General features: G+C 39.3%; 1 protein-coding gene across 1 annotated transcript in view; it reads left to right on the top strand.

The window, feature by feature from the left end:
* TBPL2 (TATA-box binding protein like 2) overlaps window positions 1-17,435 on the top strand; it is a 36,080-nt gene that overhangs the window by 5,002 nt on the left and 13,643 nt on the right. Inside the window, 7 exon segments of the mRNA XM_070514534.1 lie at window positions 7,129-7,143; window positions 7,146-7,314; window positions 7,317-7,488; window positions 8,339-8,431; window positions 10,484-10,576; window positions 13,949-13,995; window positions 13,998-14,115. Of these exon segments, the coding sequence (XP_070370635.1) occupies window positions 7,129-7,143; window positions 7,146-7,314; window positions 7,317-7,488; window positions 8,339-8,431; window positions 10,484-10,576; window positions 13,949-13,995; window positions 13,998-14,115 (707 nt within the window).

Genomic DNA, 17,435 nt, shown 5'->3' with positions numbered 1-17,435 from the left:
GGTTTGGCTGTCAGGAACCCTGTAAGTAAGGTACCAGGCAGTAGGTTTTTCCCCCAAGGGGCTTTATTGGCTTCATAAAGTCAACCTTAATTCCTTAAAGCTGTTTGGTCATATATAAGTTTATGCATCTCTCTCTTAAACATGACATTCCAGTCAAAGTCTTGGTAATATAACTAATATTTCCAATTGTGTCCTGTTAGAAGGAGAAAAGATTCTTACTGAACTTAGGCAAATAAATACATTGCCATGAAAATAATAATACTCACTGAGAATTTCTGAATTCTGAAGGGATAGGGTAGGGAGAAAAAGTAATTGTTTCAATTCTGCTTACAAAGGTATAATTCACCAAATTGCTGTAAGTCATAGATATCTTAAGAGAAAAGAAGGGGGAAAAAAAGGTTTTCTTAAATCTGGAAAAACGAAAGATTTTAAAAAAGTAATATTTCAAACAAAAAGTCACAAAAATTATGCTTATCCTCATTAGTTCATTTAGTCTGATGTAGTTAATTCTTGTTCTGCTTGAATCCAGTTTTTCCATTAGTTCTCTCAACTTTGCCTGATGTTGAAGGTGATAGGAACAGTGCTGATTCCAAGAAGTTTGCAAGGTTTTTGTTAAGGCTAGTGTGATTTGCCCAATGAAGTGAGTATCTCAATCACTGGAGATTGTGGAAGGTATACCCCAAGTGGGAAACAGATTTTCTAATAGTTTTCTTTTCCATTGTGAGGTCATCAGCTTTGTGACAAGAGAAGTCTTCAACCCATCCAGAAAACATACATACAGCAACAAGAACATATCGATAACACATACTAAGGGACAGTTGAATGAAGTCCAGCTGAAGATGTTCAAAACACCCAGAGGGAGGAGTTCTGAGGCCTCTGGGGACAGAGATAGTTTTTCCTATAGTGGGTGGAGGAGGGTAAAAACTGAAAAATTGGGCTTTCCAGGGAGGTGGAAAGAACCAAGGGGCCAGCTTGGGTTTCCCATAGCCCTGTTTGTTTAATTTATAGCTATTGTTTACCGATCTTAATTTCTCTGATTCAGCAGACTGTTGCTGTGTTACTAGGACATTGGGATGGCAAAAATCTGGCAATGAGGGATCAATTTTTTTTTGCAGAAGCAGAATGGACTTCATCCACATGTGTCATAACCTTTATAGATTGTGTTATTGCCAGCTTTACGTGAAAGTCAGCTAAGATACTTATCTGATATTTAGATTCAGTCCTTTTAGTAAGCCTCAATTTTGATGACAGACAACATTTTATACCAGGACATATTAGACTTCCAGGAATTTCACATAATTTCTGGAACTCTGATAAAATATACTTATGCAGACACAACATAAAGAAGGCTTAATGTTATTTCTTATTTGACAATGTTTCCCCTGTAATTTAATATATAAAATAAGCTTAATTAGTTTACTATCCCTCCCACTTGTCTAAATAGGGTCACAGATTATTATGAAACAATATTTAATCATCTATTTAATCAAAATGACAAAAAGATTTCAAAGACAAACATAGAAGTTTACATGGCTTCAAAACCTTAGCTCTTTTTAATAGAAAAGACTCAGCTTTTTTTTTTCCCAAAAACATAAATATTATTTTCCTTGCATAGAGAGATTTTTTCTTTATTATTTTTAGTAGCTTTAATTACATATATCAATTAGAATTCTTAACCTTAGAAATCTTAATTTCTAGTGAAAACTAAGAAGTAAACAATTGTGAGTTGTATGTTATACCCATATCCTTTAGATTGGCAAATTTATGAATACATTTTATAATTTCTAGAAATATTTTTTTGATAGTGCAATCTTCCAATAAAGCACAAAACTGTTTTTTAATAAGCTCAAATTTATCTTTTAGTTTTTCCATAATAAGAATCCAAAAGTAGATAAACCTCTGTTCAGTAATTAATGTTTTATTATTTTATCTTATCTGGAAACGATCTCGACATTCAATGAACTTTTCATCATTCAACCTGACCTAGTAAAATTCTGAAGTTTTAAGCCATCAAAAAGACTTGAAGTTACTTGTAAGTACACATGCCATTAGCCATAGGATTGCATCTAAAGATTCTGAGTGCATTACCATCAGTATAGTTCATTTGTTCTTAACAGTCATACTTAGATTATTTATGAAACCTTCATGAAATGTTAAAGCAGTTAGCCATAATCTCAAATTATTTTTTTTGTTGATAAATTTTTTAACAGAGATAACATGAGCTTATTTGACTAATAAACCAGGTAGAATAAAAGTTGCATGTAGTGCTGATAACTCTGAAAACGTGCCTATTTTAGTTAGCCGACAAGCTTTCATTCACTAAAGATTATTTTATATCATATTAACCTGGAAAACATTTGGATTAGTTTCTATTATATATAGAAATAATTTATATAAGCACTTACTTTAAGTTACTTAGAGCTCTTTAGAAATTAATTTTGATAATAACATTGGGAGGTAGAAAAATACCATATCTATAACATGCATACATACATATGTAGACAGACACAAACAGATCTTATAGCTTTTATTTCAAAATTTCAGCCATAACTTAGGCACAATACAAAACTCACTAGTTTATAAATAACTGTGTCTCTAGCAGATGGAACAAATTAAGGTTACCTACATAAAAAGGATTTTTTTGGTTAATATTTGTAGAAAAGGCTTTTTAAGATTTATATTTGCCTTAGACAAGGAGGCCGTGAATTACATTTGGGGCCAAAGAGCCTCTCTAGCAGCCTGCATTTAAAATGAAAGATTTTTCCCTTTCTTTTTTAACTTTAGACTTTGCTGTTTGAGCTAGCCAGGTGTAGTCTCAGGCAATTGTGGGCTATTACCTTCCAGGGTGTTTACATTCTAAAGATGTGGTAAAATTTACAAGCTTAAAGGACAGAAAAAAATGCAAGTTTTTTTTCCCTAGGATTTTCAGGGTAATTTTTCCTTCGGTTTTAGGAGTTGGGCCTCCTCTAAATAAGAGTTACCAGAAAGGTGACAAGCCTTTTGAAATAAATTGGGGAGGTTTTGGAATGATGAAAGGGAATGGGTGAAATCTGAACTGCTGTTAGAGCTGCATTTTCAGTTTTGCAAAGATTTGTAAGATAAGAACAGTTGCTCTCAATTCCTCAGAAATTGGGTTGTAACTTAAATGACATCGTAGGTTGATCTACCTGTCTGATTACATTATCCCCAATGTGTTTTTTTCCCCTCTGGGTGCATAGTTTTATTTTAACTTAGGGAAGAAGGCCTGTAAAAAATCCTATCAGGCTCTAAATATCAGCTTTCAATTTGGCCAATTTTTGACCGTAGAACTACTGAAAAGAAATCCTTCTAAATATCTTGTCAGTTGTCAGCTAGGATAAGCAGTAAATATTTCTGGCAGCGTTGAACAGTTCTATGGACCTAAGAGGTGTCCCTACAGGTTATGACCTTCCCAAGATCCAGAGTCATTCCCAAAGGTAACCAAAAGAAAGGACTGTCAGCCTGTGTGTCCCAGGCAGGCAGAAAGTTCAGTCAAGCCCTTAGGACACGAAATAAGACAAGCAGGAAGGTGGTTATCCCTGGGAGAGAAAGGGTCAATAACCGGTGAGTCTGGATTTGGAAAGGAAGGGACAACATGCAATTTTATCCTCATCTCTTGACTGGGCGTCACAGAATGGCCATTGAGTGGAGGTCAAAGGGCTGTGGTCCAGGGTGCATGAATTCCCTGGGGAGGCATTCAAGGAAGGCCTGAAGCTGGCAGAGCCTGATTATAGAGCCCAGCAAAGCAAGCTTTACTGCCTGTCCTAGGTGCTTCTGCTAAAAACATTTTTGGGCTTTTCGTATTTACGTGAGTAACCTGTATACTCTTAGAGATTAGGCTGGAGTGCTGTCGGTAAATCTTGAAGGAAAAGGAAGCTAAAATAGGCAGATGGGGCTGGATTTTAAGAAAGGGGTTACACGTTGGATTTTTGTAGTAAGTCTAAATGTTTTGTTATCTCCTCTTGTTAGGGAGCCCCTAAGTCTAGCTGTTACATAATTTTCCTTTTTCTTCTTAAGTTCTAGACAGTTGTACTTCCAATGTCTTGATTTTTTTTTTAAACAATATCTGCAAATGTCCTAAGGCAAATAAGGGGTCTGAGTGGACTTTGATTTCTTTTCTAATTTCTGTCTTCTCTCTAATTAAGGGAGTCTTAATGGCTAGCCATTATACTGATATGAGTGCTCTCTAAAAAAATTTTTTTCCAATTTATAAATTTGTCTAGTTTAAAGGATCCATCATCTGGCCATTGATGAATAGGATTAAGATCTTAATAGTGACTCAAACCTATTGGTTAAGGCTTTTATGGCTTAACCATGGACACAAGAGTCGTCCTCAAAGGAAAGTGCAAAGGATCCAGCTTCCCTAAGATCCAGAAAGTTCACTGCCAGAGTCAGCCTGAGAACCGTGAGGGGCCCTGTGTTAAGTAGCTGTGCCAAAACACAGGAAAGCACATTTTCCCCTTTTTGACGAGAATACCATGTTTAGATTCCCTGAGCTTGGATCCACAGCCTACTTGGCTACCCGCCAGATGTGTGTGCATTCTCCAGCTGCGGGACCAAAGATCATCTCTGGAGGAGAAGATCAGCAAAATCAAGAGTACTTGTCAGAAAAACTAGTTTCACAAATATTTTCTTCTGCTAATCTAAATTTAGAGAGAGAAAAAGAAACTCTCACCCCTTTTGTTCCCATCAGACTCTGCAGACAGAGATCTGGGAGGCTGACATGGTAGGAAGGCTTACTTTTTTGATGGCTTGTGTAGATGTCCAGGATCTCTTAGCTGCAGCAGCCTCAGGGAGAAAGCAGTTTCCCAGCCGGCGATTCTCCTGGCTAGCTCGCCAAAACCGTCAGGGTGAGCAAAATTCCCCCCTTCTACCCTTCTTGTATGCTTATGGCTAGACTAGTAATAAGATTGACACAAGACCAAATTAACAGGAGAAAAATCCAGTTTAATACGTATGTATTGGCGATCATAGAATAATGCTGCTCAGAGAGTGAAAAAAGCAGGCAGTATATATAATATATATAATATATATGTAATATTATTACATAATTATTTTTATTTTATTATTTTATAATAATTATTATATTATGTAATAATAATTATTATATATGTAATATATGCATATATTACACAAAAAAGCAATAAAGTTGTAAGGAATGACAGAACAAAGAAGCTAAGATTTGAGGTATGTAATTTGTGAGGTATTTAAGCAGAGTTTAGATTTGAGGTGTGAATTAGCAACATTTGTTTGTATAGGCTCTCGGCCCTGAATTTGTAGCTCTTGTGATCAGGATGCAAGAGAGCACCTCGTACATGGAAGATTCAGAGGGAACAGAGACAGGAGGGTCAGAATGCCCTTTTTGCTTTTCAAATAACCTTAATTCAAAATAATCAATATGCTGTTGTGGGGTGCTGTGGGGTGGCCTGCCCTGGGCCCCAACAGCAGAACTGGTGAAGCCCCATAGCATTTAACACAGCAAAGGGGAGCCCACGCAAGAGAGGCTCTGGGAAAGATGAGTCAATGGTTCTGCAAAAACAGTTTAACCAAAAGTTTCTTCAGATACACGGCCAAGGGTGCAGTGACTACACTAAAAGCACGTCCTCTGAGGTGTGTGCCTACAGGTGAACTTGAGATGGGATGGTCAAGGTTCCATCGCCGGAGAACATCTGCCTCCAATCTCTTGTTGCCCTTGCCTTAAATTCCTTGCTGGAGTTCAGTTTCCTTGGGTGAGAGTTTTGTCCCCTGCTCTAGTGCGGAAAAAGAGGGGAGACACTGATTGTTGCAGATATTAGTGCTTTAGTGTAAAGCGGCGGCTGAGATCCTTTCCAGCTAGGACAGGAGAAGCCAAGGAAACAGTGGAGCGGAATCAGGGCTACTGTCCCCGCCTCACTTTTCTTAGGGTCCTACTGTGGGGAGGGGAGCAGAGACGGAGGCTAATTACATAATTCAAAATGAAATAATAAGGTCAAAAATCTTATTTCAAGAGAATAACTACATTCTTGTAAGTGTTTTCTTTGAACAATTAGTCACCCCTGCCATCTGCTGGGCTTGTAGTAATGGAACAATGTAATAGAATCTAGCCAGACATTTTATCTTAGCTGAGGTAGCTTTGTCACTGAGAAGATGCAACACGAGGCATTTGTGACTGTTCAGTTGTCAGAAAAAAGATCTTCTAAGGGATGAGGTCATCCTGCAGGCGGTGCTCAAAATCTGGAATCTAGGCCTGCAACTTGGGCACAGCAGGTGGTAATATATGTGCCAAGGTAATCAATTTTTTCTATAACAAAGCCCATGAATTTTACATTAGCTGCTTCCCTCACCTGCACACCTCCTTCTCTCGGTTGGTGGTAATGGAAGTTGAGCAGCCTGCCCTGGACTGGAAATACAATGCATTGATTTAAACTATTCTTGCCATGTAAATTTCAGTAACTTTTTCTCTATTGTGAATTCCTGTAACTAGGATGTTTTCTTCTCTCTTCTTTGACTAGAAGGAATAACAGTGGGTCTTTAGTGGAATCTTGATTAGCACTCAAGACTATGTCTTAAACTTCCTTCACTTACTGTTCTCTTTAAAATATGAATTTAAAACTAAAAAATCTTTAAATCAACTAAAGTTTATAATCAATTTAAGAAGTACAGTAAATCTATTCTCTTCAAAGTATACACAATTTAGAGCATGGTAGCTTAATTGAGAGAGTTAGAAAGGAGAGTTACAAAAGCCACAGAGTTACAAAATTGGGTTCAGAGTGGCAGCTTACTATGGATCGACTAAACTAGGACAAACATTTTATGACAAATGCTTTTTTCCACATTTAAGGTATCCTTTCCTGTTCCTTTTAAGTGCTCTGTTACCCTACAGCAGAGCCTCTGCGATTCTTTGTGGAAAGAGGCAGGGCCTGACTGGAAGCTGCCGTGAGCTGCCTCTCATCCTGCACAGGGTGCCTGCCCGCCCTGGTGTATCCATTTGGTGTGACGTGATGTTCTGTTTGTTGTGTTTTATTTGTCTGTTTTAGGGACAGTCCAGGAAGACGTCACCCGGCCTAAGTCCCGCTGCCCGGGCCAGGTGTGCCTCATGATGCGTTCACGCCTAATTGGTCCAGGCCGCAGGTGGCATTTAGTTCACTTCTTAAAGAGTCAAAGAGACATCTGGCGATTTCTCATCTGTGGATCTCAGCTTCCTATCAGATGAACTTACCCAAGAAAATAAAGGCCAGACTGTCATTAGAAACAAGCATGAAATTGAAGAAAGCTGTAAAACTCAAAGTCAGTCCTTACCCAGCGAACAGGGCGTTGGCCTGGACTTAACAGCAACAGTTTGTCAAATTCTCATTCACATCTGCGGCCTGGTGATGCTGACTCAGTCCAGACTTCTCTTAAGAAATCAAACTCCCTGCCTCTGGCAACTGTAACTCCCATGACACCAATGACCTCTGGTTCAGAATGTTCTGGAATTGTGCCTCAACTACAGTAAGTTTTGCAGTGTTTTAAGTGAGTGATGCTTCTGGGTACACATTTTATATTCATGAATGTGATGACAACTAATTTCAGAATAATAGTGTAGGGAAGAGAATTTCAGATTTCATTGTTCTTTGTATTATCAGTTCTTAATGGATTACGGCTTTAGACAGTTGGGTAATCTGTGAAATGAAGCGCTAATTCTTGATCTCCTAAGAGGGAGTTAAGAGTCAGTACACACAGGATTGTATTGTTTATACTAAAGCACCGTAGTTGCTGAAAATTGGAGTTGGATAAACACAAAGAATATAAAGACGTAAAATTGAATTCAATTTGCATATTGACATATTGTGCTTCTATTTTTGAGGCATAATTTTGAAAAAGACAAAACAATTTTAGTCAGCTAATCATGAAATTTTTTTTTTTTTGAGGAAAATTAGCCCTGAGCTAACTGCTGCCAATCTCCCTCTTTTTGCTGAGGAAGACTGGCCCTGAGCTAACATCCGTGCCCATCTTCCTCTACTTTACATGTGGGACACCTACCACAGCATGGCTTGCCAAGCAGTGCCATGTCCGCAGCCGGGATCCGAACCGGCAAACCCTGGGCCGAGGAAGCAGAACGTGGGAACTTAACCGCTGCGCCACCAGGCCGGCCCCTAGTCATGAAATTTTAGAAAAGCTATTTTAGTACTTCGGTTTGGGATGTTTACTAGGGACCATGTTGCTATGTATTCGCATTTAGAATAATTCTCCCCTAGGGAGTCAGTAATAAACAACCTGTGAAATGAGGAAGTTAAGACCTTTTAATTCTTTTTTACTTTTTGTATGTGATATAGTTTTCTAAATTGACTCATTTCTTTAGGAATGTAGTTTCCACTGCAAACCTGGCCTGTAAACTGGATCTGAAGAAAATAGGTCTGAGTGCAAAAGCAAAAAATGCAGAATACAACCCCAAGGTAAGATTTCTCAGTATTCCTTTTAACAATTAGCTTCTGTTTAGACTTGCTTTCCTTGATATGATCATGATATTGACTCATTCCTTTGTTTTTATTTTTAAAAAAGAAAAAATTTGTTAGCAAAAAGCTTTTGGCAACTCAAAAGCTTAATTGCCTCATTCTCTGTTTTGAAGTTTTAAAAAATACTCTCATTCTCTGCTGAATAAAGCAGCGCTGAGCAGCTCCTGCAAGTGGAGCTCTTCCCCTGTCATCCAAAAAGAATTTTCCATATGACGATTTTCAGCCTGACTATGGGGATGTTTTTTAAAATGTTGTCATGTTTCTGGAAATAATTTTTTTTAAATGTTGTCCCACCTAGCTGACACTTTTTTCCATTTACAGTTTCTCTTATTTGAGAAAGCTAAATTGTTTAAAGTGTCAAGTTCAAGCTTCTACTTACTAATACAGGTTCAGGGATTTTTTGCCTCAAAGTTTAATAAAATCTAGTCTTTCTTGTGTCTTTCCAAGGCCAGCTATCCCATTTGCAATGCTCTATTTAACTAGGAAGTAGATTTGTTAATTTAATCAACATTTCATGATTTGGTGGCTCTGTGCTTAGGAGTGCAAAGGTGAGTAAGGCCTGGTCCTCATTGGGAGAAAGGTCACTGTATGGGGTGATGGAGGATTTACGGAGTTAGATGAAAAAGATCATATTAGTAGGCACCCAGAGGACCTTGCCGGTATCACCTGTTTATGGATTATTTGTTTTTCCTTATGTAGTAGTGTTGTTACTGACATTTGAATTTAAGTATTACCTGAATGTTCTCCAAATGCAATATAGCTTTCCTTTTTGTATTTCATGCAGCTGGCTATGGTGAGAACAGGGACAGAGTGATGAGCTAGGATTCTTATGGCTGCAGCAACGATTGACCACACTATTGACCAATCTGCATTTTAAGTCTGTTTTATTCTACATCATCCTCAGCTCTCCACTCATTTTATTTCTGTCTACAGGATATATCCAAACTTGGACTTGACAGCCAAAGAAATTCTGGCTTGGCACTTAACCTGCCTTAAGAATTTAACAAAGCGAATACCAGGTGGGACTGCTGCGTCTTTAGGAAACACTTAGAAACATTATAGGACTGGACCAACTCTGCGGAGGTTCCTTTACTGTCTGTCTGTCAACACTTCAAATCTGAAATGGCCAGTCTGTGGAGTGATCTACGGTCCTGTGGAGTAGCTTTGACCCGTGGAACTTGTAGTCTTGCATAGTACCCGCCCGTTTCCATCCCAGCTTTCTGGGAGAGAGAAGGGAAGGGAAAGGGTCTGTGAAGGACGAGTAGGAGAAGCAGGTCATTTGGTGACATGTCAACGCGGCGGGCCAGTAGTGCTCAGCCACCCCCTGCTTCAGCACCACCTGGAGGCCTTGCCGATGCTGCTGGTCTGAGGAGAACTCTGGCAGGCAAGAACTTAACAAATGGACTTTTTGTCATTCATCCTCAGCGAGCCTATCAATATATGTATTCTATTCTATATTTTGGCTGCTTTTTAGTACCCTCTAGAGTCTTGGTGAGCTTATAACATACTTCATACTCTTTTTTTTTTCAAAGATTCTTTGAAAGAAAAAGGAAGTATTTCAAAGTGAAAAGCACAGAGTTGGATTAGTGGTGGTTTTAAATCTCAGCTTTACCATTTCCCGTGTAGTGTGGGAAGTTAAATAACCACTTAGCTTCCCTGTGCACTAAATGGGAATAGTAATGGACTCGACTTAGTCCTGGCGTGAGGATAAATGAGAGAAGACCCATAAAGCCTTTAGCATGGGGCCTGAAACATAACACTCCTATTTTAGCTTTACTGTTACTATTCTTACCTGTTTCTCATAAATACGTTTTAGAATCATGATCATTTTTGTTAAGTAATCTCAATGTGGGGGAATGGACCCAGATATTTTTTAGTTTTCCCATCCAATTTCAGTTTATTCAAGACTGTGTTCTTGCCCAGCTCAGCTTTTCAACTGGAATGGTATTAACTCCTGGCAGAGGCTAACGTCTTTTTGGCTTCTGTGTATGAAGATTTGCTGCTGTCATAATGAGGGTCTGCGAGCCCGGGACAGCAGCCCTCACGTTTAGCTCTGGGAAAACAGTCTGCACAGGAGGCAGGAGGTATGAGGAGCCACCGTCCTCCACCACCAGACAGGTAATTCGGTATGTAAAGCAAGGAAGGACAGCATTAATGCTCTAAAACACATGGCACAAGCAAAATATTTTTCTTTGCTGAAGAGTTAAATTCATGACATGCAAAATTTTGGGTTAAAAACATTCGGCCGTATAATACTGACTTCTATCCTGCTTTCCAGTGCCCCCTGTTAAACCGAGGAGGCTTCTCTAGCCCGGTACAACTTGTTTTTAAGGTACATTAAAAAAAAAAAAAAAGCTGCAGAAGGGATAAAGCCTGTTGTAGGCCTGGGGAAAAAGTTTTTGTGTACTTTCCTTGTTGAAGATAAATGGATAAGACTTTTTGAAGGAGGGAAACGAGACATTTCTTGACCATCAGCTTGAGCCTTAGCTCAGGAGGCATCTCTTCACAGGCTCGTCTTTCCTGTCTCATGCAGAGGTACCCTGTGCTCATGGAGAGCCTGCCACCTAAAATGGTAGTGGAAGAGCTGCCCTTCCCTCTAAGCGTTAAAAGATGAGTAGCAAATTGTCCTCCTGAAAGGTTATACCGATTTCTTCTTGCTCTAGAGATGTACAAAGTACTCATTTTCTCTGATGAACTCTGGGTGTTCATATCCTTTTTTATATTTGCCCCAACTTGCTTGGCAAAAAGTTACATTGTTTTAATTATATATCTTTGATTTACTAGTGACACTAACTTTTCCTAAGCACATAAACTGCCCACTGTGTCTTTTGCCCACTAATCTATAGAGATATTTGTCTTTTAGTATTTAAGTATTTTCACCATTTTATACTGTAAACATCTTTCCCCAGATTAATGTTAATAGTGTTTTACGAGTTCTTTTTTTACAAAATTAAATTTTTTTGTGTGTATACTCAGTCTATCCAGCTTTTTCTTTGTGATTTCAACATTTGGCTTCATGCTTAGGAAGGCATTCTCCACACACAACATTATATAAACATTGACCTCCATGTATTTTTCTGGTCTTTTTTAGGTCCTGCTTTGTATTAAAGAAAGGAGGTTGATGTTTTGATTTATCTAGAGCTTTCTCTGGATGATGGAAAAGATCTATATCTGTGCTGTCCATTGTGGCAGCCACTAGTCACATGTGACTGTTGAGCACAAATGGAGCTGATAGTGGGCAGAGCAGGTCTAGAATTTTATTTCAATCTAAGAGAAATAATTTTTTTTCAAATGGCCAGTCAGTGCCCTGATACACTTATTGAAGAATCTATTCTTACTCCATTTTTTCCCCCACCTGTTTTTACATGCGAATTTCTTTACATGTGTCTGAGTACATTTCTGGCCCCTTCTGTTGATCTGTGTATCCTTTGACCTGGAAATCTCCATTTTAAAGTCATTATTGGACAACTCTGCAAGATATCTGCAAGGATGTTCATTTCAGCATTGGTTAAAATGTGGAAAACAAATATCTAGTAATAGATTAGGTCATAAAATACAATCGTATCTTGCCATTAAAACACACACGTGTATTGAGTTGGAAGAATGGTCACATCACGTTAAGTTCAGGGAGGCAGGCAATTAAATTGTAGGCTTATTATCCAAATTTTGCTTTAGAATATGTTCATGTTACACACACATTCACGAGTATCTTTCCCTGTCTGAATTTATCTGGTTCCTAAAATCTGATACTGAAAGTTTGGACAGTGAGTTCAGACAATAAGAGATAAGTATTTCTTCTTGAGTTTTGGATAGAGAGTTGTGAAAGTTTGGTTGTTAGTGTAAGAGATGTCAGAATTATTTCCATAAATTTATCCCAACCTATTCTCTTTAGATGTAATAACCAGAGTTTGCATAGTGAGAGATACCTGTGTTTGCATAGGAAAAGTGCAGAAGGGTCATTTATCAGTGGGTATCACTGCTGGGGGTGACATTTCAAGATTCTTAATCTATTTTCTAATGTGTGTACAAGAGCATGTATATGGGCTTTGTTAGTTGTCTGAATGGGGATTTCTTTGCGATAGTCACAGCTAATATCTCAAGAAACTACAGGACTATGCAAACTCTTGAAATTTATATCATTAGCACTTATAAACATTGTAACTATGTTATAGTTATATAGTTATAACATTAGCACTATGGGAAATGTAATGGGCCATTTAGGTGAAATGTTTTTCAAAATGGAAACAGTTTATTTCACCGCTAACGCGGCCTCATGGCCTTGCTAGGGACATTTCAGGAGTTAGAAGTGGATGAGGAGATTCAACGTGAAGTGAGGTGAAGTATGTGAAATAATTAATACACACACGAGAGGGGGCAGTGTTGACAAGGGTCTCGATGGGAAAGAGAACTGACCACTTCCTTGGGTCAGGAGACAAGTTCAATCTGGCTTTCCTTTCAGGTGCCTCTGATTTTCGACTTAAAGGTATGGACAACCCGTAAGAGAGGGCAGAGTTCACATGATTTGCTCACCCTGTTTGGCAACCCCTATCACTCATTGTTTTGCTTTGCCGGTGACCATGGAAAAGTATCTAATGAAAAATAAAGCTCAAATCTCAGGACTTCACATTCTCTGACATGGATTTTGGGTGGGAGTAGGACAAACACTTAGAAGAAAGTGCCCACAAAGTCAGATGAATTTCTTTTTTCCTTATGTTGGGTATGAATTGAATGACAATTGTGTGAGAAAGTCTCAGCAAAATTGGGCAGGTTTGAAGTATATTTTAAGGTTTTTCTTTTTCTTTTTCTTTTTTTTTTTTAACAATTTGTCCCTTAAACACCCAAGTCCTGACATCTTGTCTATGCTCCTCACTTGGCACATATCTTACTTCCTCATGTTGGGTTTTTCTGTATGCATGTGTCCTTATTTTTGTTGCCACTGTTCCCATCTAAATGGCACACACTTGTAGACCAGACAGATGGTCCTCAAAGTTTAGTGAGCATCACAATTGTTGGAGGGCTTGTTAAAACACAGATGGCCCGGCCCCACCCCCAGAGTGTCTGCACATCTGGCTGGGGCCTGGGACTCGGCATTTCTAAGTTCTAAGGTGGTGATGCTGCTGCTGATCTGAGCACACACTTTGGGAAGCCGTGGAATAGTTGATTTTATCTACTAGCACTTACAAGTCAAAGAAAAAAATACCTTGTATGTGAGAGGTGGCAAATTAAGACAGAAATCTGTTTATGATTCAGTTCCACAACTGTATGTTGTACTAGGTGCTAAGGACGAAAGTAGAGGAAGTAGGTCCTTGTCCTACGCGTCTACAGGTTAGCAGTGCACATTGAAAGATAAGCATGGTGCAGATGCCAAAGACACAATCAGAAGTGTGTGAATACAGCACAAGGAGTGTGGAGGACATGGTGATTAAGACTTCTTTCACGCATTTGCCCCTCCCCAGTGAAGAGCAGTCTTGACTTGCAGCGAGAAAGTTTGCTCGTGTGGTACAGAGCTTGGGTTCCCTGCCAGATTCCTCGATTTTAAAATTCAGAACCTGGTTGGAAGCTGTGATGTGAGATTTCCCACCAGGCTGGAAGGTTCGGTGCTAACCCATCAGCAGTTCAGTAGGTATGGTTGTTACATAACTTAACTTGGAGTTTACCAAGCTATTAAAGTTGTATTATGGGCTGATTATATAATATATCTTACAAAGTGTAAATTTTTTTAAAGGCACAGTAGGTGAAAGGGTTAAAATGCTATGCCTAAGTCCTCGTTGATTACCATGTGTCCAGTCTTTTGAAATAGTGGGTCTCAAAATTAGATTGCATAGTCATCACTTGGACAGCTTATTAAAACTCCTGCCTGGGCCGTATTACTAGACGGTGCTTGAGTCTGCATTTCTAATGAGCTCACAGTTGATGCCAGTACTGCTGGCCAGAGGCCTACACATTGAGACCCACTGATGTACAGATTTCTAAAACACGCACACCTGCCTTGGGGGTGGCAGTTGTGGGAGGAGAAGGGGTATGAGATGGAGAAGGCAAGTTTGAAGGGGCTGACAGCTGGTAAGAAGAGAGAGGATTAGAGAGAAGACAAAGTATGGCCACAGCACCTTCTGTGAAGGCAATCCTATCTAGTTTTTGCCCTGCTGAGTTTGTTTGAGGGTTTTCTTTTTGTCTGTAGCTGTAACTCCTACTGCAATTTCTCCCTTAGCATATTTTCATTCCTCGGGGAGTATCTCCAGCCTGCCTAGCTTCTTCAAATGTCACTTCCCATCCCAACAGCAAACGCTCCGCCTCTTCCTCCATCAGCTGCTTTGGTAGTCAGGCCCTGGAGAGCAGCGACGGAGCTTGACTGATCAACACCAAATCTCACCGCCCCTTGGGAGATACACTTGGGCCAAGGCCCTTGAACTGGCTTAGAATCACAGATGCTCTTCAATTGTCTTCATCTGGCTTGAACTTAACTCCTTTCACTCAACACTCTTCCTTCTCTGTGCCTTTGAGCAATCGTTCTGTTTAATAGATTGGATAGGGCTCATACAGCTGTGCTTTGACACCTGACCTGAACAGAAGTTTAAAGTTGCTTAATTTTTTCCCAACTTTTAAAAAACTTTAGTTCATTCTGAGATTTAGCTTTTATGATATTCTTCAGGGAGTGTTTATTTTCCCCTTAATTGTATGTTCTTTTTTCCACTGCATCAATTGTTTTTTCAACATATGCTTATTGAGTGCCTATGGAGGACCCATTGAGTTCACTGGGAAGCCCCCCATGCAAGACATGTTGCTTCTGTAGGTATCTTCAATCTTGGGATAATTTGTAGATTCGTAGTAAAACATTTATTTTTAAGAGTCTCTGTTCAGCCACATGCCCCTAAATGCTCTCCATTCAGCCTCCAACCTTAGGTTATGGATTACAATTCCAGTATGTGTATTCGTGACATGGGGGCGTTAAAACACCTCTTTCTCAGCAGGTTTTATCTTTAAAATGAGGCCGTTCTTTAATTGTCTGTAGCCCTGTGGAGATGATGCCACACATCAGTTATCATTATCAGGTCAAGTTTGCCTTATGTTAAAACCTCAAGTTCATTTAATTTCCCGGGTTTTACAAATTTGTATTTATCAGCATCTGACAATACAAATATCTTCCTTGTTACTGGGCACATTCCTCCATCAATCTTTCTGTGCCATTATTGTTTTCCCTGAGCATTTTTCTCCCTTCTCTTCAATTTTAAAATCAAAGATATCCTGATAATAAATATTTCTGAAATGAGTAAAATCTAGGTGGCTACTGTGTAGCAGGTGCTACAGTGATGGTGACAATCAAGACAGCCATGGTCCCTTGCCCTTATGGAGTTCACTATCTAAAAGAAGACAGACAAGCCAACAACAGTAATGAAATACGGTAAGTATGAAGGTGAACACCCCTTGGCATGCTATGGTACCCTGAAGCAGGATAGATGCTTAATGTAATGGGGGAAGCGTGGAGGTCAAAGAAGACTTCTTTAGGGAAGTGACATTTAAGCTGAGACTTGAACAATGAGTCAAAGTTAAGTTGGCCAAGAGATTGGCAGGTATTTGTTATTCTCCATCCTCATGAAGTGAGGCAGAGAATAAATAAAATGAAGTAAATCTCTAATTGGGAGATCATGATGCTGGTACGATAAAACCAGTTTCTGAAAGCCAAACGCAGTTCACCGTCATTTATGTACTTTCATTTTCTCTTTTCCCTCTCAGAGTCCTAAGATTCAGTTGGAAGACCAAATGGAAACATTCCTTCCGTGCCCCTAGGCTTCGCTTTCTTGGCTCACACCTCTTAGTTCCCAGAGGCGTTTTCCAGGGCTCCAGCTAGTATTGTGTTTCCCCAGTGTTGGGAAGTGGCTAGTGGATAGAAGTCTTGACTCGATAGAGCGATGTCCTGGAAAGACAGGTCCACCTACAGCAATCTGCATGTATTTTAGAAGGGTCGCCTCACCACTGTGATGCATCCTTCTGGTGCCAAGAAGAGGTTTTAGATCTGCTGTTGCATGGGTCTTCTCCATCGCAGAGTGGAATGGAGTTTTCCATGTGGGCTGAATTCACCCCTTAACTGCAAAGATTCATGTGTATTACTCTTTGACATCAGTATTAAAATGATCTTTTCGGACACCATGCCTTCTCAGAGAAGGGAAACAATAGAAAGAATAAACAAATGGGACTTCATCAGATTAAAGAGCTTCTTCAAGGCAAATGAAAACAGGATTGAAACAAAAAAACAACCCACTAACTGGGAAAAAATATTTGCAAGTCATATATCTGACAAAGGCTTAATATCCATAATGTATAAAGAACTCTCGCAACTCAACAACAAAACATCAAACAACCCAATCAAAAAATGGGCAGGAGACATGAACAGACATTTCTCCAAAGAAGATATACTGATGGCCAATAGGCACATGAAAAGATGCTCATCATCGCTGATCATCAGGGAAATGCAAATCAAAACTACACTAAGATATCACCTTACACCTGTTGGAATGACAAAAATATCTAAAACTAATAGCAACAAATGTTGGAGAGGTTGTGGAGAAAAATGAACCCTCATACACTGCTGGTGGGAATGCAAACTGGTGCAGCCACTATGGAAAACAGTATGGAGATTCCTCAAAAAATTAAAAATAGAACTACCATACGATCCAGCCATCCCACTACTGGGGATTTATCCAAAGAGCTTGAAGTCAGCAATCCCAAAAGTCCTATGCACCCCAAGGTTTATTGCAGCACTGTTTACAATAGCCAAGACGTGGAAGCAAGCTACGTGCCCATCAACAGACGAATGGATAAAGATGTGGTACATATATACAATGGAATACTACTCAGCTGCAAAACAGAACAAAATCATTCCATTTGCAATAACATGGATGGACCTTGAGGGAATTATGTTAAGTGAAATAAGCCTGCGAGAGAAGG

This window comes from Equus asinus, chromosome 7, assembly GCF_041296235.1.
Source record: "Equus asinus isolate D_3611 breed Donkey chromosome 7, EquAss-T2T_v2, whole genome shotgun sequence".
In the NCBI taxonomy this organism is placed as follows: domain Eukaryota; kingdom Metazoa; phylum Chordata; class Mammalia; order Perissodactyla; family Equidae; genus Equus; species Equus asinus.
The sequence above is the reverse complement of the archived record's forward strand: the minus strand, read 5'-3'. Positions and strand labels throughout refer to the sequence as shown.